At 32.4% G+C, this 15,725-nt stretch overlaps 2 protein-coding genes across 2 annotated transcripts; one reads left to right on the forward strand and one right to left on the reverse strand.

The window, feature by feature from the left end:
- The first annotated feature begins 28 nt into the window (after positions 1 to 28).
- Positions 29 to 6,476, forward strand: LOC148606158 (zinc finger SWIM domain-containing protein 7-like). Its single transcript, XM_088546831.1, has 7 exons — positions 29 to 299; positions 1,969 to 2,040; positions 2,557 to 2,578; positions 3,001 to 3,103; positions 3,711 to 3,789; positions 4,665 to 4,690; positions 5,517 to 6,476. The coding sequence occupies exons 1-7, from the start codon at positions 263 to 265 to the stop codon at positions 5,619 to 5,621; spliced, it is 444 nt and encodes a 147-aa protein (XP_088402957.1). The 5' UTR covers positions 29 to 262; the 3' UTR covers positions 5,622 to 6,476.
- Positions 6,477 to 7,787: 1,311 nt separating this feature from the next.
- Positions 7,788 to 15,690, reverse strand: LOC148606159 (small ribosomal subunit protein mS23-like). The gene is made up of 5 exons (XM_088546830.1): positions 15,549 to 15,690; positions 12,912 to 13,076; positions 12,207 to 12,290; positions 9,671 to 9,809; positions 7,788 to 7,958 (listed from the first exon to the last, which is right to left on the reverse strand). The coding sequence occupies exons 1-5, from the start codon at positions 15,590 to 15,592 to the stop codon at positions 7,815 to 7,817; spliced, it is 576 nt and encodes a 191-aa protein (XP_088402956.1). The 5' UTR covers positions 15,593 to 15,690; the 3' UTR covers positions 7,788 to 7,814.
- Positions 15,691 to 15,725: the final 35 nt, after the last annotated feature.

Here is a 15,725-nt window from a genome sequence, read left to right on the forward strand (position 1 = left end):
AAAGTTTAGAGGACTTCCGGATATCCGTCTATTTTCACTTTCACTTTGCATAGGGGGTCTCAGTTCCGAGACTTTTGTTTTCAATTAATCCGATTGCTTTATAAGTGTGATTTTTCGCTATATTTATACATTTAAATCATGACTAGTTCAATATCAGTATAAGTTTATTTGAATATTAAGTTATGTTAGTAAATTAAAAATGTTAAGCGATTATTGTAACCCCATGATGTTGGTATAGCCTTGATTGGGCTTGAAATATCTAATGGCTTACGTTTTGCCGGGAAGATTTGACTATTGTGGTATGGTTTAACTTAGTCGGCTGACCTTGCCATTGTGCTTTGATAGAATTTATTGTGGCATTTCTCAAAGGAAAACAACCTTGAAAGGCAGCTAATGTCATTGACAACACCGCTGCTCAAGATTCTTTATATCCAGTCAATGTAATAGTTTTGGAACTTGACGGCTTAGTCTAATTAATACATGTAGATAACCACAACATTTTCTGATGCAGTTTGAAATCCAGGTGTTGATTCATGGGGTATTTAATGCATGTATGCCGCATAACTCTGGGTCCTTCATAATCCTGCGTCCAGATGGATAGCTGGGTAGTGAATGTTAATATTTTATTTTTTGGGTCCCAGCATGTCAACATTCTGTATCCACCTGTCTATAATGCTGTATCCCCCATATGTGTATGGGTTCATCCGAATTCTGGATCTTGCCTGAAATTTTTTACAAACAATTTTTAGCACTGCTTATGCTAATAGATGAAACATTTTGTATTACTAACTTTCATTATCATCCATTTCCTTTTAATTCGAAGTATGTTTTTGAGTTTATTTTATTATTTTTTTTTGTGGATGTTTGTTTTTTGCTTTATAACTTTTATAAATAATGTAACTTAACCCCTGACACCAATTATAAGGTGAACTGAATTACTACACACTAACTGATCAATCTGAAACTATAAATAATTTCATGTGGACAATTTTGTGTCTTTGGTTATAATCACCACGGGACCACCAATTACTACTACGATGCCTGTTTTTAGGTTTCAATGTATTGTAACAATATGATTAATAAAAGTTTTTGTATTTATCTTTTAATTCAATTTTCTGTCAAATAATAATCATGTGTACATGTAACAAAAAAGTTACTTAGAACTTACAAAAAAACTGTCATTAGAACATAAAAGCTACATGTATAACCTGAAAAAAAGCATTTTTTCATATCATTACTCATACCTTTTGCCAGATCTTGCCAGAACTACACCGACTTTCTGCACCATGCTAAACTTACTACAGTAAGGCTTCTGGAACAGGGCTATGTTGCTAATGGCTTAAAGTTATCACTGCAGAAGTTTTATGGTCATAAACTCATGGATTGTTACATTGTGTCCATCTGCACGATGAGAACTAATTCACTGTGTTTTTCCTTTCCTCTTTCATCTACCCTGGACATGACATTTCATTGAGCAAATCAGCGGCTGTTTCTTGAATAGCAGAGGACACTTTCCCTTCCTGTGCAACAGGTCCATGCTCCCGGTTTTGAGTGGAGTCCGAGTCCTTTACTTTTGTTTCTTTGTATGTGTTATTTTGGTTAATCCATGTTTTTTGTTATCTGTGTCTGTTTTCTTGTTTAGTCTGTATCCTTGGTATATATTCTTTTGATTTCTGCTCGATTCTTAGTTCTCTTGATTACTCTTTAATAAAGAAATCCTTTCAGAAATCTTGATTTCCCTATTTTTCAAGTTTACATGAACTGGCTCAGATAAAATTCATTCATCAATTAGTGACTATGAAAACAGCATCTTGCTGAAAAAAAACAGGGTTCCAGGGGCAAGGTTTACATATCCCAGATAATAGAAACTGAAGGCTCAAGTTTGTGGGACTGTGTCTAATATGAGGGAGTGTGGGGTACTTGAGCATACTCATATCAGTTAGTTATGTGTAATTGTCATTTTTGTAGGTAAAACATTGTCTGCAGTGAATGATGAACTTTTTAAGGAGGTAGAAAAGGTGTACAAGGAATCTAGTAAATGTAAGTTTATTTTTAAGAATATTTACTGCTCTTTTGTTGTTAACTTTGTAAATTGTATGATGCGTTGTACATACAATTTAGATATGTTAAAAACTACCTTTAAAGTACATTTATTTATGCCTTTTGGTATGCATTTAAGTGATGCAGTCTGATCATGCAGAAAAATCAAGATTCTTCAAATTGCTAAAATTCCTTTTTTTTACTATGGCCATAATTTAACATGTAGAAGAATTTTGTTGAGTTATTGCCCTTTGTAAATTTTTGATCACAGGATGATTAGACTTTCTCTAGAAATATTTCAACCTCAACAGGAATAAAATTCTAGAATTATGATATGATATTGATGGCTATAAGTGTTATTTAATCCATTATAAATTATTTGTTTTTTTTTACAGCTGGAAGGGGACATAACTCTTAAGTAATTTTTATTTTTAATTTAACACATTCCAATATATTATTTTCAGTTGCCAATAATTTTAATTTTTGTTTTGTTTTTGTTTTTTTTTTCATACACAGTACCAGATGAACTGTTGTCTGCGTAAGTACTTCAAGCCAGATGTAAAATTTTGTGTTACCTGTTGTCAAACTTTAAGACTTACTCTGTTCTCTCTAGTATGTTCAATGGTTTCTAAGTGTATAAGGAGTAATAAAGCTTCTGTTAATGTCCTTAAATTGAGATTCATGCAGAATTCGTATATCAAAGTCATTGCACTGTTATTTTCTGTAAATTGCAACACAATTTAAAATAAAAATGCTGATTCAAGCAGGAAAAACAATGTTTTTCATTCAAAGCAGGCAACATTCTGGCAATTTTTAAAAAATGTAACTTTTGTGATGTCACAACAAAAATGTTTATTCTGTCAGTAACCATATACCACTTGTTAATATACAGTCAATGCATTTTGTTGACTGCTCAGATAGAATGGTTGCAGTATAAATACCTATAATTTCCTGTTGTAGACTGAATTTTGTTTATGGAGCACCACTTTTACCTGCTTTAGACCTGGTAGACCATAGAAATGTCTCGTGTGTGACCTCACCAAGTGGCAGATGTGCTTACCAGGTTTGTTAAGCAACAATTTATAGGGAAGTCCGAAGGTAGATTTTACATACAAAGGAGTATGTTTGTGTTATCAGATTCGGCCCTGTAGTAAACTTTGTCCAATCAATATTGACTGCATTGTATGATACTTTTAAGCAAATATATGTTTACATTGCTAATAAAACCTTTTTTTGCAGTTTATTCATGCATAATACAGAAACTTATATGCAAATTGAGGCAATAACATTTAAACTTGAGGAAAGTAGGGAAAACATTTTAATTTCATGACATGTTTCTATAAAAAAAATATTTGCAATATATTTTGACAACTTAGAAGATATTTTAATCATGAAAACCTAATTGTGAAATGAAATTCATGTACTCAAAATGTATTAGTTTTCGCGGTATCTAATTTACGAGGATTCTGTCAAGTGAACATATATATTCACAGCTATCAATTTTCACGATTCAAAACAAAAAAATATTAGCATTATATTATGTTTAAAATCAATTTCGTGAATATCTTTCCACTGCCAAAATAGCAAAAATAAATACGCCACAGAAATTAGAAAGTTTACAATAATTTTTTTTAGCCTTTGATAGTATAATTTTGTATGTGATATTTCAGGTAATTGGCAGTTCTGGGACACCATATACATGTCTTTCAACAAGTCTATACTGTTCCTGTCCAGCTTATAGATACTCTGGTAAATATACTACATGTATTTACCCTACATATCTGGGGATAGAGTTAACTTGTTTTCTAATGTCTGTCTGTCCGTGCCATTTTCTTTATTTTCTGTGTTTCAGTATTCACTTAATGATTTACAAATCTAAATACAACATGGTGGTTTTGTGGGAAGTGTGCTCACCTTGATTGCTGGAGGGTGTGTGTTCAATATTGGGCAAGTCACACCAAAGACTTTAAAAATATCACTACCTCTCCCCCTAGCACACAGTATTTATGGACTTCTTCCCCTAGCATGCAGTATTTATGGACTTTTCCCCCTAGCACAGTACTTATGGACTTCTCCCCTGACATAGTATTTATGGACTAGAGTTGTCTTGAGTTGGGATGACATGCCTATCTGCACATCACAGCTTCTGTGAGCTACATGAAGCTTGATAAAAATCAGCTTCAGTGTGTTAGATTTGTTAAATCAGAGTCTGTTTGATTGGTCAAACATTAAATTTCTGAAATGCATGAAGTATCTGCCATGGGACCAATCAGTCAGTACTAATTCTGTGGTTAATATCACACATAGAAAAGAAAGTAGAAACAGAGAAATTTGCCTTCGGTGAACAATGAGAATTTTCCTACACCCAGAATCTGCATTCAACTGGTCCCTGAATTGTCAAACTAACCAGTTCAGCAAAAGGTCAAATCACACTTCACCTTAAATATAAAAAAAAATTCTAAATCATATAATGAGAATTTATATAGTCAATAAGACAACAACCCAGTCTACTTCATCTTATGGAGCTTTGTTTCTGTAGACTTAAAAGATATTTTTGATACACAACTTCAATTTCTGTATGCATAAAAAGTAACATTCTGGTATATTATTTTCTTTTTTCACAGTATTACTGAGAGATGATCATATTATGGTGAGTATTTTTTTAAAACTCCCTTTATATCACTTTAAATGTATTTTGAAGTTGATAAACTGAATGCCTGTCTAAATGGAACCAGTTGTGGAGAAATACATGTTGCTGTAGATTTTTGCTTCATTTGGTGGGATTTGAAAATCAGGGACATTCTATTGTCAAGAAGAACTGAAGTTCCTCTAGATGACAGGATATTTTCTTATGCTACATTTTTTGTACTAGTTTTAACAATTTTCAACTTTTAGTTAATCCAATATTTCTAGGAGTGTTTGAACCTTTGTGAAGTATTGGATTTGACTTATATTTCTTTGATGAAAACTTATGATTATTCAGTCTAAGAACATGTGTGTTTTTTGATTGAAATAAAAATTGGTTATCTCAAATATCTTGATTTTACCATTTGACAGTGTCCCCTATCTTTATTTTTTATGATGTACCCTTTTATTTTTGGACACTAAATTTATAAATTACAAGTACTTTCTGTAGTATATTTTACCATCTATTTGAAATCATCCTAATGCTCATGGTGCACACTCAAAATTTATTTGCTTAACATATTGTGTAAATACAGTATATAGGGATATTTCCAGGGTCAGATCCAGGATTTCAGGTTGGGGCATGGGGAATACATGAATGCCAGGCGAGCAAAATCAAGAAAATGTTTGGGGTAGAACTTGTGAAAAATCAAGTTTTCATGCAAATATTTTTTTGTTTTCCAATTTTGGGGCAGTACACTCATCCTTGGATAAGTGCATAATTTCATCAAAAGATCAAAATGTTACCTTCATTCCTATTTAAATTGTTTTCATTTTATTTTTTTTCACAGTGCAAGCATGTATTGGCTATAAAGCTGTCTGAAGCAATGAATGTTACAAAGAAAGTAGAAGTCAGTGACAAGGAAATGGTGAACATTATAAAATCGATCGACTAAAAATGATAGACACAAACAAGTCAAGTGACTAAAAGTGATAGACACAAACAAGTCAGTTGACTCAATAATAATAGACACAAGCAAGTCAATTGACGAAATATGATTGACACAAACAAGTCAAGTGACTAAAAATGGTAGACAAAAAAAAGTTGATGGACTAAAAAATGATACAAATAAGTCAATTGACTGAATATGATAGCCTAAATATCAATATTCAATATCTTATTAATTAAATGTATCAGGTTGTTTGAGAAGGTGGTGTGACTTACTTGGTAGACAATGATCTGTAGGACTAAGATCCTTCCTTTTGAGGCCTAAATTTAAGACATTTTGTTTGAGTACCCTAAATACTCATAAAAAGGCCTCTACTAATTTTTTTTATTGGCTTTAAAAAATGAAGTTTGATTTTATTGTCTGCCCTTGATTTTAATCATAAATAGTATTGTTTTCAGTGATTATGATAGGTTTTGGTGTCCATAAAATAAAATTTCATTCCTATCTACCTACCTTCTTATGCTCTAAGTAGGGGAACATCAAACAAACATTTAATTATTTTTGCCCGAGGTCGATAACCAAGCTGTAATTTCTGATGTGTTTTTATCCAAGAAGTGTTTAGATTATTGTAGCTACTTCATTCACCCCACGGGTGACTAAAGAACCATTTGGAAGATTTTATTGACACGTGTGAATAATCTTATTATTAAAAAGATCAGTTGCCCAATTTGATTTGCTAGTTCTTTAATCATAAACCTATTTCAGAGTATATATCTTTGATTCACAAATAGTTGAAATACTGCATGTTTCTTGTTATGTCTACTTATTTTTAATGTTGAATTAAATTTTATTACTGTATTAGATCATTGTTTACTTTTTTTATTTTTTGGAGAATCACAGAGAAAGATATGGTTTTAGGCTACGATGGATGGAGCTCTGTTTAAGGTGCACTGCCATGTTGCTATGTATGGGGTCTCTTTTGGTGAGGAGAATGTGTAAGACGTTTTTCTGGGATAGCTTTATATATTTCTATACTGCAAATATTTTCCAAATTATTATTAAATAAATAAAGTGATGAATAAATATAAAATCACATCCATTGATGTATTAGAAGACAAAACAATACCTCCACTTGTCTACATGTCAACAAATTTCCTCACTTCCACCTGAATATTTTTTAGCCCTTCATAGTTCTGGCCTTTCATTCTACATTTATAGGGCATTGCTGTCCATATTAATTGATTGATTAGTTGTGGTTTAAAATCCTATGGCAGATATTTATGCATTTACTGACAAAAATGTTTTATCAATTAAATAGACCCTGCTGTGCACTAGCCCAACAGGCTGAACCAGATTTATGTGCTAGCTCACAGAAGCATTTCACTCCAAGAACTGACTCTGAGCAGAAAAATCCACACTCTTATCTCCAATATGCTTAGAGTAGAAGCAGTCCCTACCAATTTTAAAGCTTTTAGTGTGATTTATCTAGGGATGGAATCCACCAACTCTCATACTCAAGGTGAGCATAAACAAAAAGTATAGAAAGGCCACTAAAAAGTCTTTAAAAAACCTGCTTTCTTTAGTACATTGTTGATTATCTTGGCAGCAGAAATTAACAAAAATATGACGTGAATAGTACACTGCGTAAGAAGGAACTATTCTACTTCTACTTAATAAAACCTTTGACACTCCATCACAAAAATGATTTCTTTTTGAAAATTTTTCATTATTTTTGAAGTTCAAAAGGCTACTATCTAAAAAATATATAATGCAGAAGAAGATCCAAGGAGAAGTTTCCAAAGGTTTCATTACTGCATTAATGTTGTGCAAAATTTTGTAACATTTGAGCAAAATATAGCTATGAACATCATTTTTATCAATTTTTTAATCCACCAATGAAATATCGAATACAGTAAACATATAAATTTTTACTAATTCTCAAGTAAACAAGTGGATCTCAATTTTTAGCGGTTTAAAAATGATTGGTGTTATAACGTGTTAAATGTCAGTTGTGAAAATAGCAAAAATTAGTACCTTTACAGTATTGTAAGGAATAAATATTTTATCAGACTTAAGAACTGATTTATCAACAGCAATAAAAAGTTCACCACCTTTTAAAATATGCTGATTTGATACAACTAAAAGTTTGAGCATTGGTACAAAAGTCATCAATGGAGTTTACTTTTTTATTTTTTATTATCAATCATTTTCGAGATCTGATTCGGCAATGTCTTCTTCTGAGCGAGATTTTATTTTTTTTCCGAAAACTTCCTCTGCAAATAGTGGCTGATGCCTACCAGTATCTCCAACAGGTCTACTTATTGAGCTGGCAGCAATTTTTTCCTGAAAAAAATGAGGTTTAAATACAAAGAATTCCTCATAAAATAACATTCTGCTAATTGGATGTTGAAATTGAAAGCAAGTATCAAAATATAGATATCTATGAATTTAATACTGCATATTGTTTGTCGTCTTTGATAAAAGTGTCTAAAGTTCTTTAATATTTTCATTTTCAACAATGAAAGTGTTAGGTGCACTGGTCCATGCTCCCAGTTTTTAGTGGCGTCCGAGTTGCTCATTTGCTTTTGTTACTTTGTATGTATGATTTTAGTTACTTTTTGTTCTTTGTGCTGTTTTCCATGTCTGGTCTTTGTCCCTGGATTACATTCTTTTGATTCTGCTATAACTTTGGTTCCCTTGATTACTCTTTAAAACCCATTTTACTATATGATCTCTGATGTATTGTTCTATACATTACCATAGCTTATTATGCCATTATTTTAACTTTTAGGTATTTTTTCTACTTTATGTTGTTTATGAAATTCTGCATGTAAAGGAATGATACTAGTGAATAAGTTCTCCATCAATAGGAGTCATTAAAATTAATTCTACATTCAAGTTGTAAAATTAATAATTTCAACATGTGAGCTTTACCAGAGCTCAAAACCCACTTTTGTGCTGTAATTGAACAAAAGTGTATGTACATTAATATAAAATATAGCTTGGTAAATTCTACCCTTTCCACAACCCATTATACTAGCCTATGTCTACCATGCTTCGAAATGGCAACTGCTTTGGAATATAATTCTGTTGTAATATCTGTTAAATTGCGTAAAATCTAAGTGCTGATAGCACTGGCAGTTTTTTTATTCTTGTGAAAATTGTAGCATGAACAAAATTCAAAGATTATATGATTCTAAATAAAATTGTGATCATACATTCAAATATTGTTTTCAAAATACTATCAAGAACTGTCCTTTTTCACTATGTATAAGCTGAAAGTCAATCTATACTACTGATCCAACTTCACACACATTTACAAATTTTTGTTCCATTTCATCTTTTTTCCCCAATTTTAAATCTATCCAAACTTTAATGTGCATTTACATTCAAAAGCTTAATTAACATAGTATGTATCCTATATAACAATTATACTTAAATAAAACAAATATCAGCTTAAGAAAATAACTTCCTTAACACAAGATTTTTAAAATCTGGACACTTTTATCAATCTGAATTTTCCTGCCAATTTAAAATCACTGCTCTTCACTTCCTATTTATAAATGGTAAAATATAAATGAAAGGATGGATAATTTGACTTATAAGTGTGTCAAAATGAAAATATTAAACAAATTCTATCCTTCCAGACACATAACTGAAAGAAATAAATTCCCAAAATGTAAATTTATTACATTTTGTACTAAATATCTTTCAAGCCCAAAAAGAAGTCCCTCAAATTTTAAGTTGATATGAAGACTAGATCTTACTTTTATTTGCATAAATAAAAGAATGTTGTTGAACAGATAAATTGCAATAACATATTTACTAGTTATAAAAGAGGTATTGAATGATTTAAAAAGAATTACATTTGGACTATATTTTTGTGTAGTGTTAGGGAAGTTCCAGTGATAGACTGGTGATATAAGTTATTTTGATCCTGAAGGACCAAAAACCCAAAAAGACCTTCATACATCAATGACGGCTGCGGTCTAAAGAGTTTTGAAGCATCCCTATGGACAAATGACAATCTAATTAAGCTTTTGTGTAAATCTTACTAATTTTTTGTTTTTGTTAAGTTCTTCCTCTGTGGCTAATCTGATTCCCTCAGCCCGTAGAAAGTTTGTGGTCTGTTGAAATAAATCTTCATCTTTTACCATTTTGGATTTCTTCAGTTCAAAGTATTTATCAATAAACCTGAAAAACATACAAAATATATCCTAGGGTTGTGTCATTGAAACATTAATTTAATTATTTTGAAATGTTTTTTCCAAGCTTTGCAACAGTATGCACCTTTAAAATATCATTATTTCTGGCAATAAACAATATCGTTACACAGGTCCTGCTATAATGTTACACAGGTCCTGCTATATTGTTACACAGGTCCTGCTATATCGTTACACAGGTCCTGCTATAATGTTAATATTTTTGATTGAACTCATTTTTTCTATATTTTATTTCTTTTGAAATCTTCTAGTTATTATTTTTTTTGCCCTGCATTTTGTATTATTGCATAATTTATTGCTTTGTGATATCAAATTCAAAATTTTAAAGAAAAATTTATGAAGCATTGCTTCTGATGATTTTTTATTGTCTGAATCTAATTTTGTTGACTTTGGATGTTTGTCCACTACTTCCAAGTTGTCTGTTGCAGTTGCAGCATGATACTTGGTTAGAAATGAACGATTTTGCCCAAATGTCAATATTGGTTATTAATGTGTTTTCATGTCAACTTTTTACTCTGTTTTGAAGTAGTGTCATTGTTCTATTACCCTGTGGATTATTACATTTGTTGTCAGGTCCTTTCAGAGCTTACTTGAAGGTGTGTTTACTCTTATTGAAGACATTTTGGTGATCTCTGTAAGTATTTACTATTTTTATAGGGGTTATAAGATGATGCATTTGTTGTGTTTCACCATATCTATTCCTTTTTCTAGTGAAATTTTGAAAAGGCTCATTTCAACATATTTTGATTACAGCAACTGATACATCCTATTAGAATATATGGATATCAATAGTGACTTTATTACAATACATGTCAAGTAAGCTCATGCAGTTCATTCAAAATTATTGTATGTGAACATACATGTAATTAATTGTTTCTACCATTAGTTACCACTGACTTGCTTAACAATGAAGACTTCCACAGTAGTCAGCTGACCAGAGAAATATCAACATTTGTACCATGTGAAGATCAGAGAAATTTTGTGCAAATTACAAAAAAAAAATCAGTAGTTATAGACCATTAGGCCAAGAAAAATTTATGTTGGTTTAACATTGCCCTACCTACACTATTTCTTCTGCCTACCCTAGCACATTCTAATGGTATCATTTTTATGAAATGCCGCTAAACAATCTATTTTTAGTTGAGTATTGTTAAAATAAATAAATCCTCCCATAAGTGGCTATATTGAATAATCTAAAATTAAAAGTTTTGCTGAGCACAGCTGTGGTCTAACTTTGAACAGTTGGGACAAGTGTGGACACAATATTAGTTTTTGACACACATAAGCATAGGGACTTACAATTCATTATGGATACAACAAATAGTTTGGATACTATATTGCACAAAATTTTAAATTAAAATCAGAATTTCCAAATCAGACCAAAAACAAAAAAATTATTTTTTTCCAATGTGGCCCATTTACCCTTATCACTAGAAAACAATAAGACATGTAAAATCCGAATGCAGGCAGGGATTTTTTAAGGAATCCAATGAAAAAAATTTGAAATCAGTCCAAAAATTAAAAAAAGCCAATTTTTAGGATGTGGCCCCTTTAATCCTTTACAACTCCAAAACGGTGGGAGATTGAAATATGCAGGTAGGGGTTTTATGAGGAATCCAATAAAAAATGTTTAAATCGGATAAAAAATAAAATAGGTTAATTTTTGGGTGTTGCCCAACTTTAACCCCTATAACTTGAAAATGGTCCAAAATACATAATATCTGTTGATACATTTGTTTACCAGAATGAAATAAGGAACACAATAAAACAAGAATAGTTAAAATCTGGAAGAAAACAAACATTTTCCTATTTTTACCTTTTTTCTTAAACAGTATGGGCTACAAAGTACAAATTAAGTAAGAACCTTCCTTTAGTGAATAACTGGTCAACCACAACTTAAGTTATCACACGGAAACGAAATATCCCCAGACCCAGGGCTTTCAGGGAGACGGAAAATGAACGGGCAGACATGGAATTTTTTTGGAGGATATCACATAAAACCTTTATCTTTTCAGTGAACAGGCTTAATAGAGAAAATGGACCGTCTACACCTTCAAAATGTATCAAATGGGGAATGGGGCCCATCGTGATTTTGAACCGTCCATTTCCACCTTTTGAACGGTCTACATTTTGACAGTAGCCAGTTCTTAATGAAACCTCTGCAGACCAACAACAAAGACGGCAACTGCGCCACAACATTATAAGTTGCAAATTTTTTGCAGTCCGTATAAAAATAAAATGAATGGACTTACCTACATTTTTACCTACCCTATTTTTTCATGTAATATTAAACAGACATTTTTTTCTTGGCCTTATGTGTATGTTTAGAAAACCATGGAACAATGGATTGACAATATCCACTGCTTACCTCTGACAAATTGTTGGAGTCTTAGAATCTGTCAAATCTGTGATATCTTGAATCTCTGGACTTCCATACATTGCATAAAACTTACTGAAAACAGAAACATTCTGTAAGTACATAGTTAATCAAATATTTGTAAGTGAGTTGTAAATAAAATGCTCCACAGGGAAGCTTGATATGACAGCCAATCAGCAGAATGAACATGAAAAGTTGGGGCAAGTATTGATGCTATATCTCAGCTTGATAATTTTCTAAAGTTAGATTTTTATTACCAGTAAATATTTGCAACAGCATAGGTTTTTACACAGAAAGAATGTGGTGAAAGAACTTATAATTATTCAAAAAATCAACAGTAAATTCACTTGACTTTTAACCTATCTTGATACACTTCTGTACATTCGCATAAAAAGTCATGTAACTACAAGTATTTTGAAAAACAAATTAATGAATAGTAAGGGCCTTTAAATGGGAGTTAAATCTTCTCATATACACAGAAATCACCCCAGATGGAAATCAGAAGTTAGCCAGATGCCTTTTGAAATTCAAAAAAAAAAGAGGACTAATGATAGCAAATTCATTTTAGGGTACCCTGGATACTTGGTTTGACAGGGGGTCTTTATACGAAAACATAGCCATCAGAAAAGTTAAGTGACTATGGCCCCCAAATTCCTTTCCAAAGAGATCCCTGTGTACATGTAGCAACCCACTTACGCTCTGACTAGATCTTCTGGATACAGAATATTGACAACATGTTGATTTTCTACTGGTTCTCTAGAGAAGTTAGGTGTAACTTGTGGTGGGAATGATCTGTAGACATTGAACCAGACTGGTTTATCTTCATACTGCAGTACACCAGATTTTATCATACCATGTACCCTGGATACAGCAAAAAAATCATTAATTATTGAGGAAAATGCAACATTGTACCATAATGCATGCAACTAATGCAAAATGAGACTGATAGTGGTCCAGTGTTCTACGATTCCTTTCTTCTGTCACCCAGGGCACGTGCAATTTTGGTGTGGAAAAGTTGGTTATTATGACCCACATTCCCTTTGGCAAGTAGAAAACTTAGTTTTTTTTTAAAAGGATTTGTCAAGTTAGGAAAGCAAACTTTAAATTTGGGAAAGTTAATCTTCATTCAGACTTTTCCAAGCGGAAACCTAAAATTTTGAATAATCCTAGAATATTGACTATATCCTATATGGCAGGTATTTAATACATTTCAGAACAACAACTCTTGATCAACTGAACAGGCCCTGCTTTAATTTCAACACACTAACCCAGATTTTTATTGTGCAAGCACATGGAAGCAGGCATGTCACCCTACTCATATACATCATTTTGACTGTGCCAACCAGTTTCCAGAATATACATTTTGTATGCCATGTGCTTAAAAAAGAATTTAAAACCTTTTCATGTGATTCATTCCACGACCAAACCCACAATCTTCCTCACACATGGCGAGAACACTACACACTAAACCACTGAGGCAGTTTACTTAAAACAATAGTGACAATAACTAGTAACAGAGCATCAGCGATGTCCTAAATGTACATTTGTACATATATACATGTACAACTGTAGATTCTCTGTCAAAACATGAATGGTACAAAAAAATTTTCTGTCGGAAGTGACGTCAGCAGTTAGGATGTGATTGTTTGAATTTTCAAAGCAGACACACAGCATTCATTATATAACATAGGGGTGATTATCAACAAAGCCAAATGTTTTTAGTAAAACTAGCTGTGTCCCCCATTAGGACAGTCTAACTTCATATTAAAATATATCTAGAAAAGTATACCCTATCAGTGCACCTACTCCAAGCTTCCTGTTTACAGTGGATTCCAGGTTCTCATTTACTTTTGATTGTGTGTGCCATTTTTTTTTTTTATCTTATTAGTTACTTTGTATTTTTTGTTCAATTTTTTATTTAGTCATCATCCTTGGATTATGCTATTACTATTCAAATCCTGGTACCCTTGATTTCCCTTTCATGTTTCTGGAGTTCAGGCACTTGTTTTTATTGTAACAGTATTACAAAAAATTATACTCCACCAACAGGATCGAACCCTAGACAGCTTGTTGAAAAGCCAGCAACAAACCCATTCAACTATAGGATTAATTCTTCAGCCAAATCGGTTTGTTGCTGGCTTGCCACCAAGTGTGAGTCTGATCATGCTCTCCTGTTACATTTTGCACCATACTAAAAAACCCACATGGTTTGGTTAGCTAATGAAATAGTGTTAAGAGTTCTTCGAGGAATGAAGACTCTTGAGGTGGGAGGAGTGTGGCAGTACGGCCTACCTGCATTGTAGTAGGTAGTGAGATTTACAAATGTAAATAGCAAGTTAATTGACTTGGTAAAATGATTAATTCTTTAGCCGAATTGGCTTGTCACTGGCTTGTCACTGGGCGCATATGGTTCAATCCTGATGGTGGAGTATAAGGAGTTTGAACTTGACTTGTCCAAATAATTTACTCCAGTAATGCTAGAGGTTGTCTGGCAAGCTATTTTCTGACTTGGTGCCATCCTAACCTCTAGCATCTGACATGTTGAAAGCCACCGCAAATGTGAGTTAGCTAAACATGTGTTTTAAAACATTTTAAGTCTTTTATTTACATAAAAGAAGTTTAACCTACAGGAAATCGAGCAATATAAGTCCTAAATATATGTTAAATACCTAGAAAACATTAGTGATGTTTTACGGAATACAATATATTTTTGACAAAACGAACATTAAGTTGGTAAAGGCAATTGGTTGGTTAATTTAATATGTTCGTTTCGCAAATTTTAAAATTCATAATTTTATCAACCGGAATTACGCACTCAAAAAGCTAAAAACCAAATATGAAGTTCATTTTAACTGCATTTACAAAGGATTTCCAGGATTGCTGGATTTTCTCATCAGGTTGGTCATTTGTTTTTCTTCACTTTAGCCACCTTCAACTGTATTATGGTAAAGAAACTGTATAGAACATTTTAAATGGTAAATAGTTTACTTTATTTCTGCCAATTTCAAAGAACGGCGGAACGAGCGTTATGCAATACGGCGCTCGGAAGTAAGAGGTTGAGGTATGGAGGAACGGAATCCCAACCTCTAATGTTGTAGGAGTACCAAATAATTATGCTGTCTTGGAAGCTGATTATTATTTTGCTTGGTCGCCTCCCTTCGACTAATGAGGCATAAAGGGCAGTTTTAAAAAATGCTACAGCAAACGTCATGATTACATGAATTAGAATTTTACAATGAACCCAATTAATTGTGTGAGTAGTATGTCTTAAATCCGTTTTTTTTTTTTTTTTCTTACGTGGTTTCCGAGAAATTTGTATCAGAAATCAATTACCTCGAGAATATATTAGAAAATTTGTGAATTCTTGATCCTGCCATGCTTTGTATTGAATGAAAATCACTGAAATAAACGTGCTCCAACCAAGTCAAACTTGGCTTTCAATGTCAAAACACAACCCCTGAAGTGCATTGGAATTTGGGTCAAATAAATCGCACAGGTGATACAGTGCAA

The sequence above is a fragment of the Perna viridis genome, chromosome 9 (genome assembly GCF_037379345.1).
Source record: "Perna viridis isolate PV_CMFRI_1.1 ecotype Kerala chromosome 9, ASM3737934v1, whole genome shotgun sequence".
Lineage (NCBI taxonomy): Eukaryota > Metazoa > Mollusca > Bivalvia > Mytilida > Mytilidae > Perna > Perna viridis.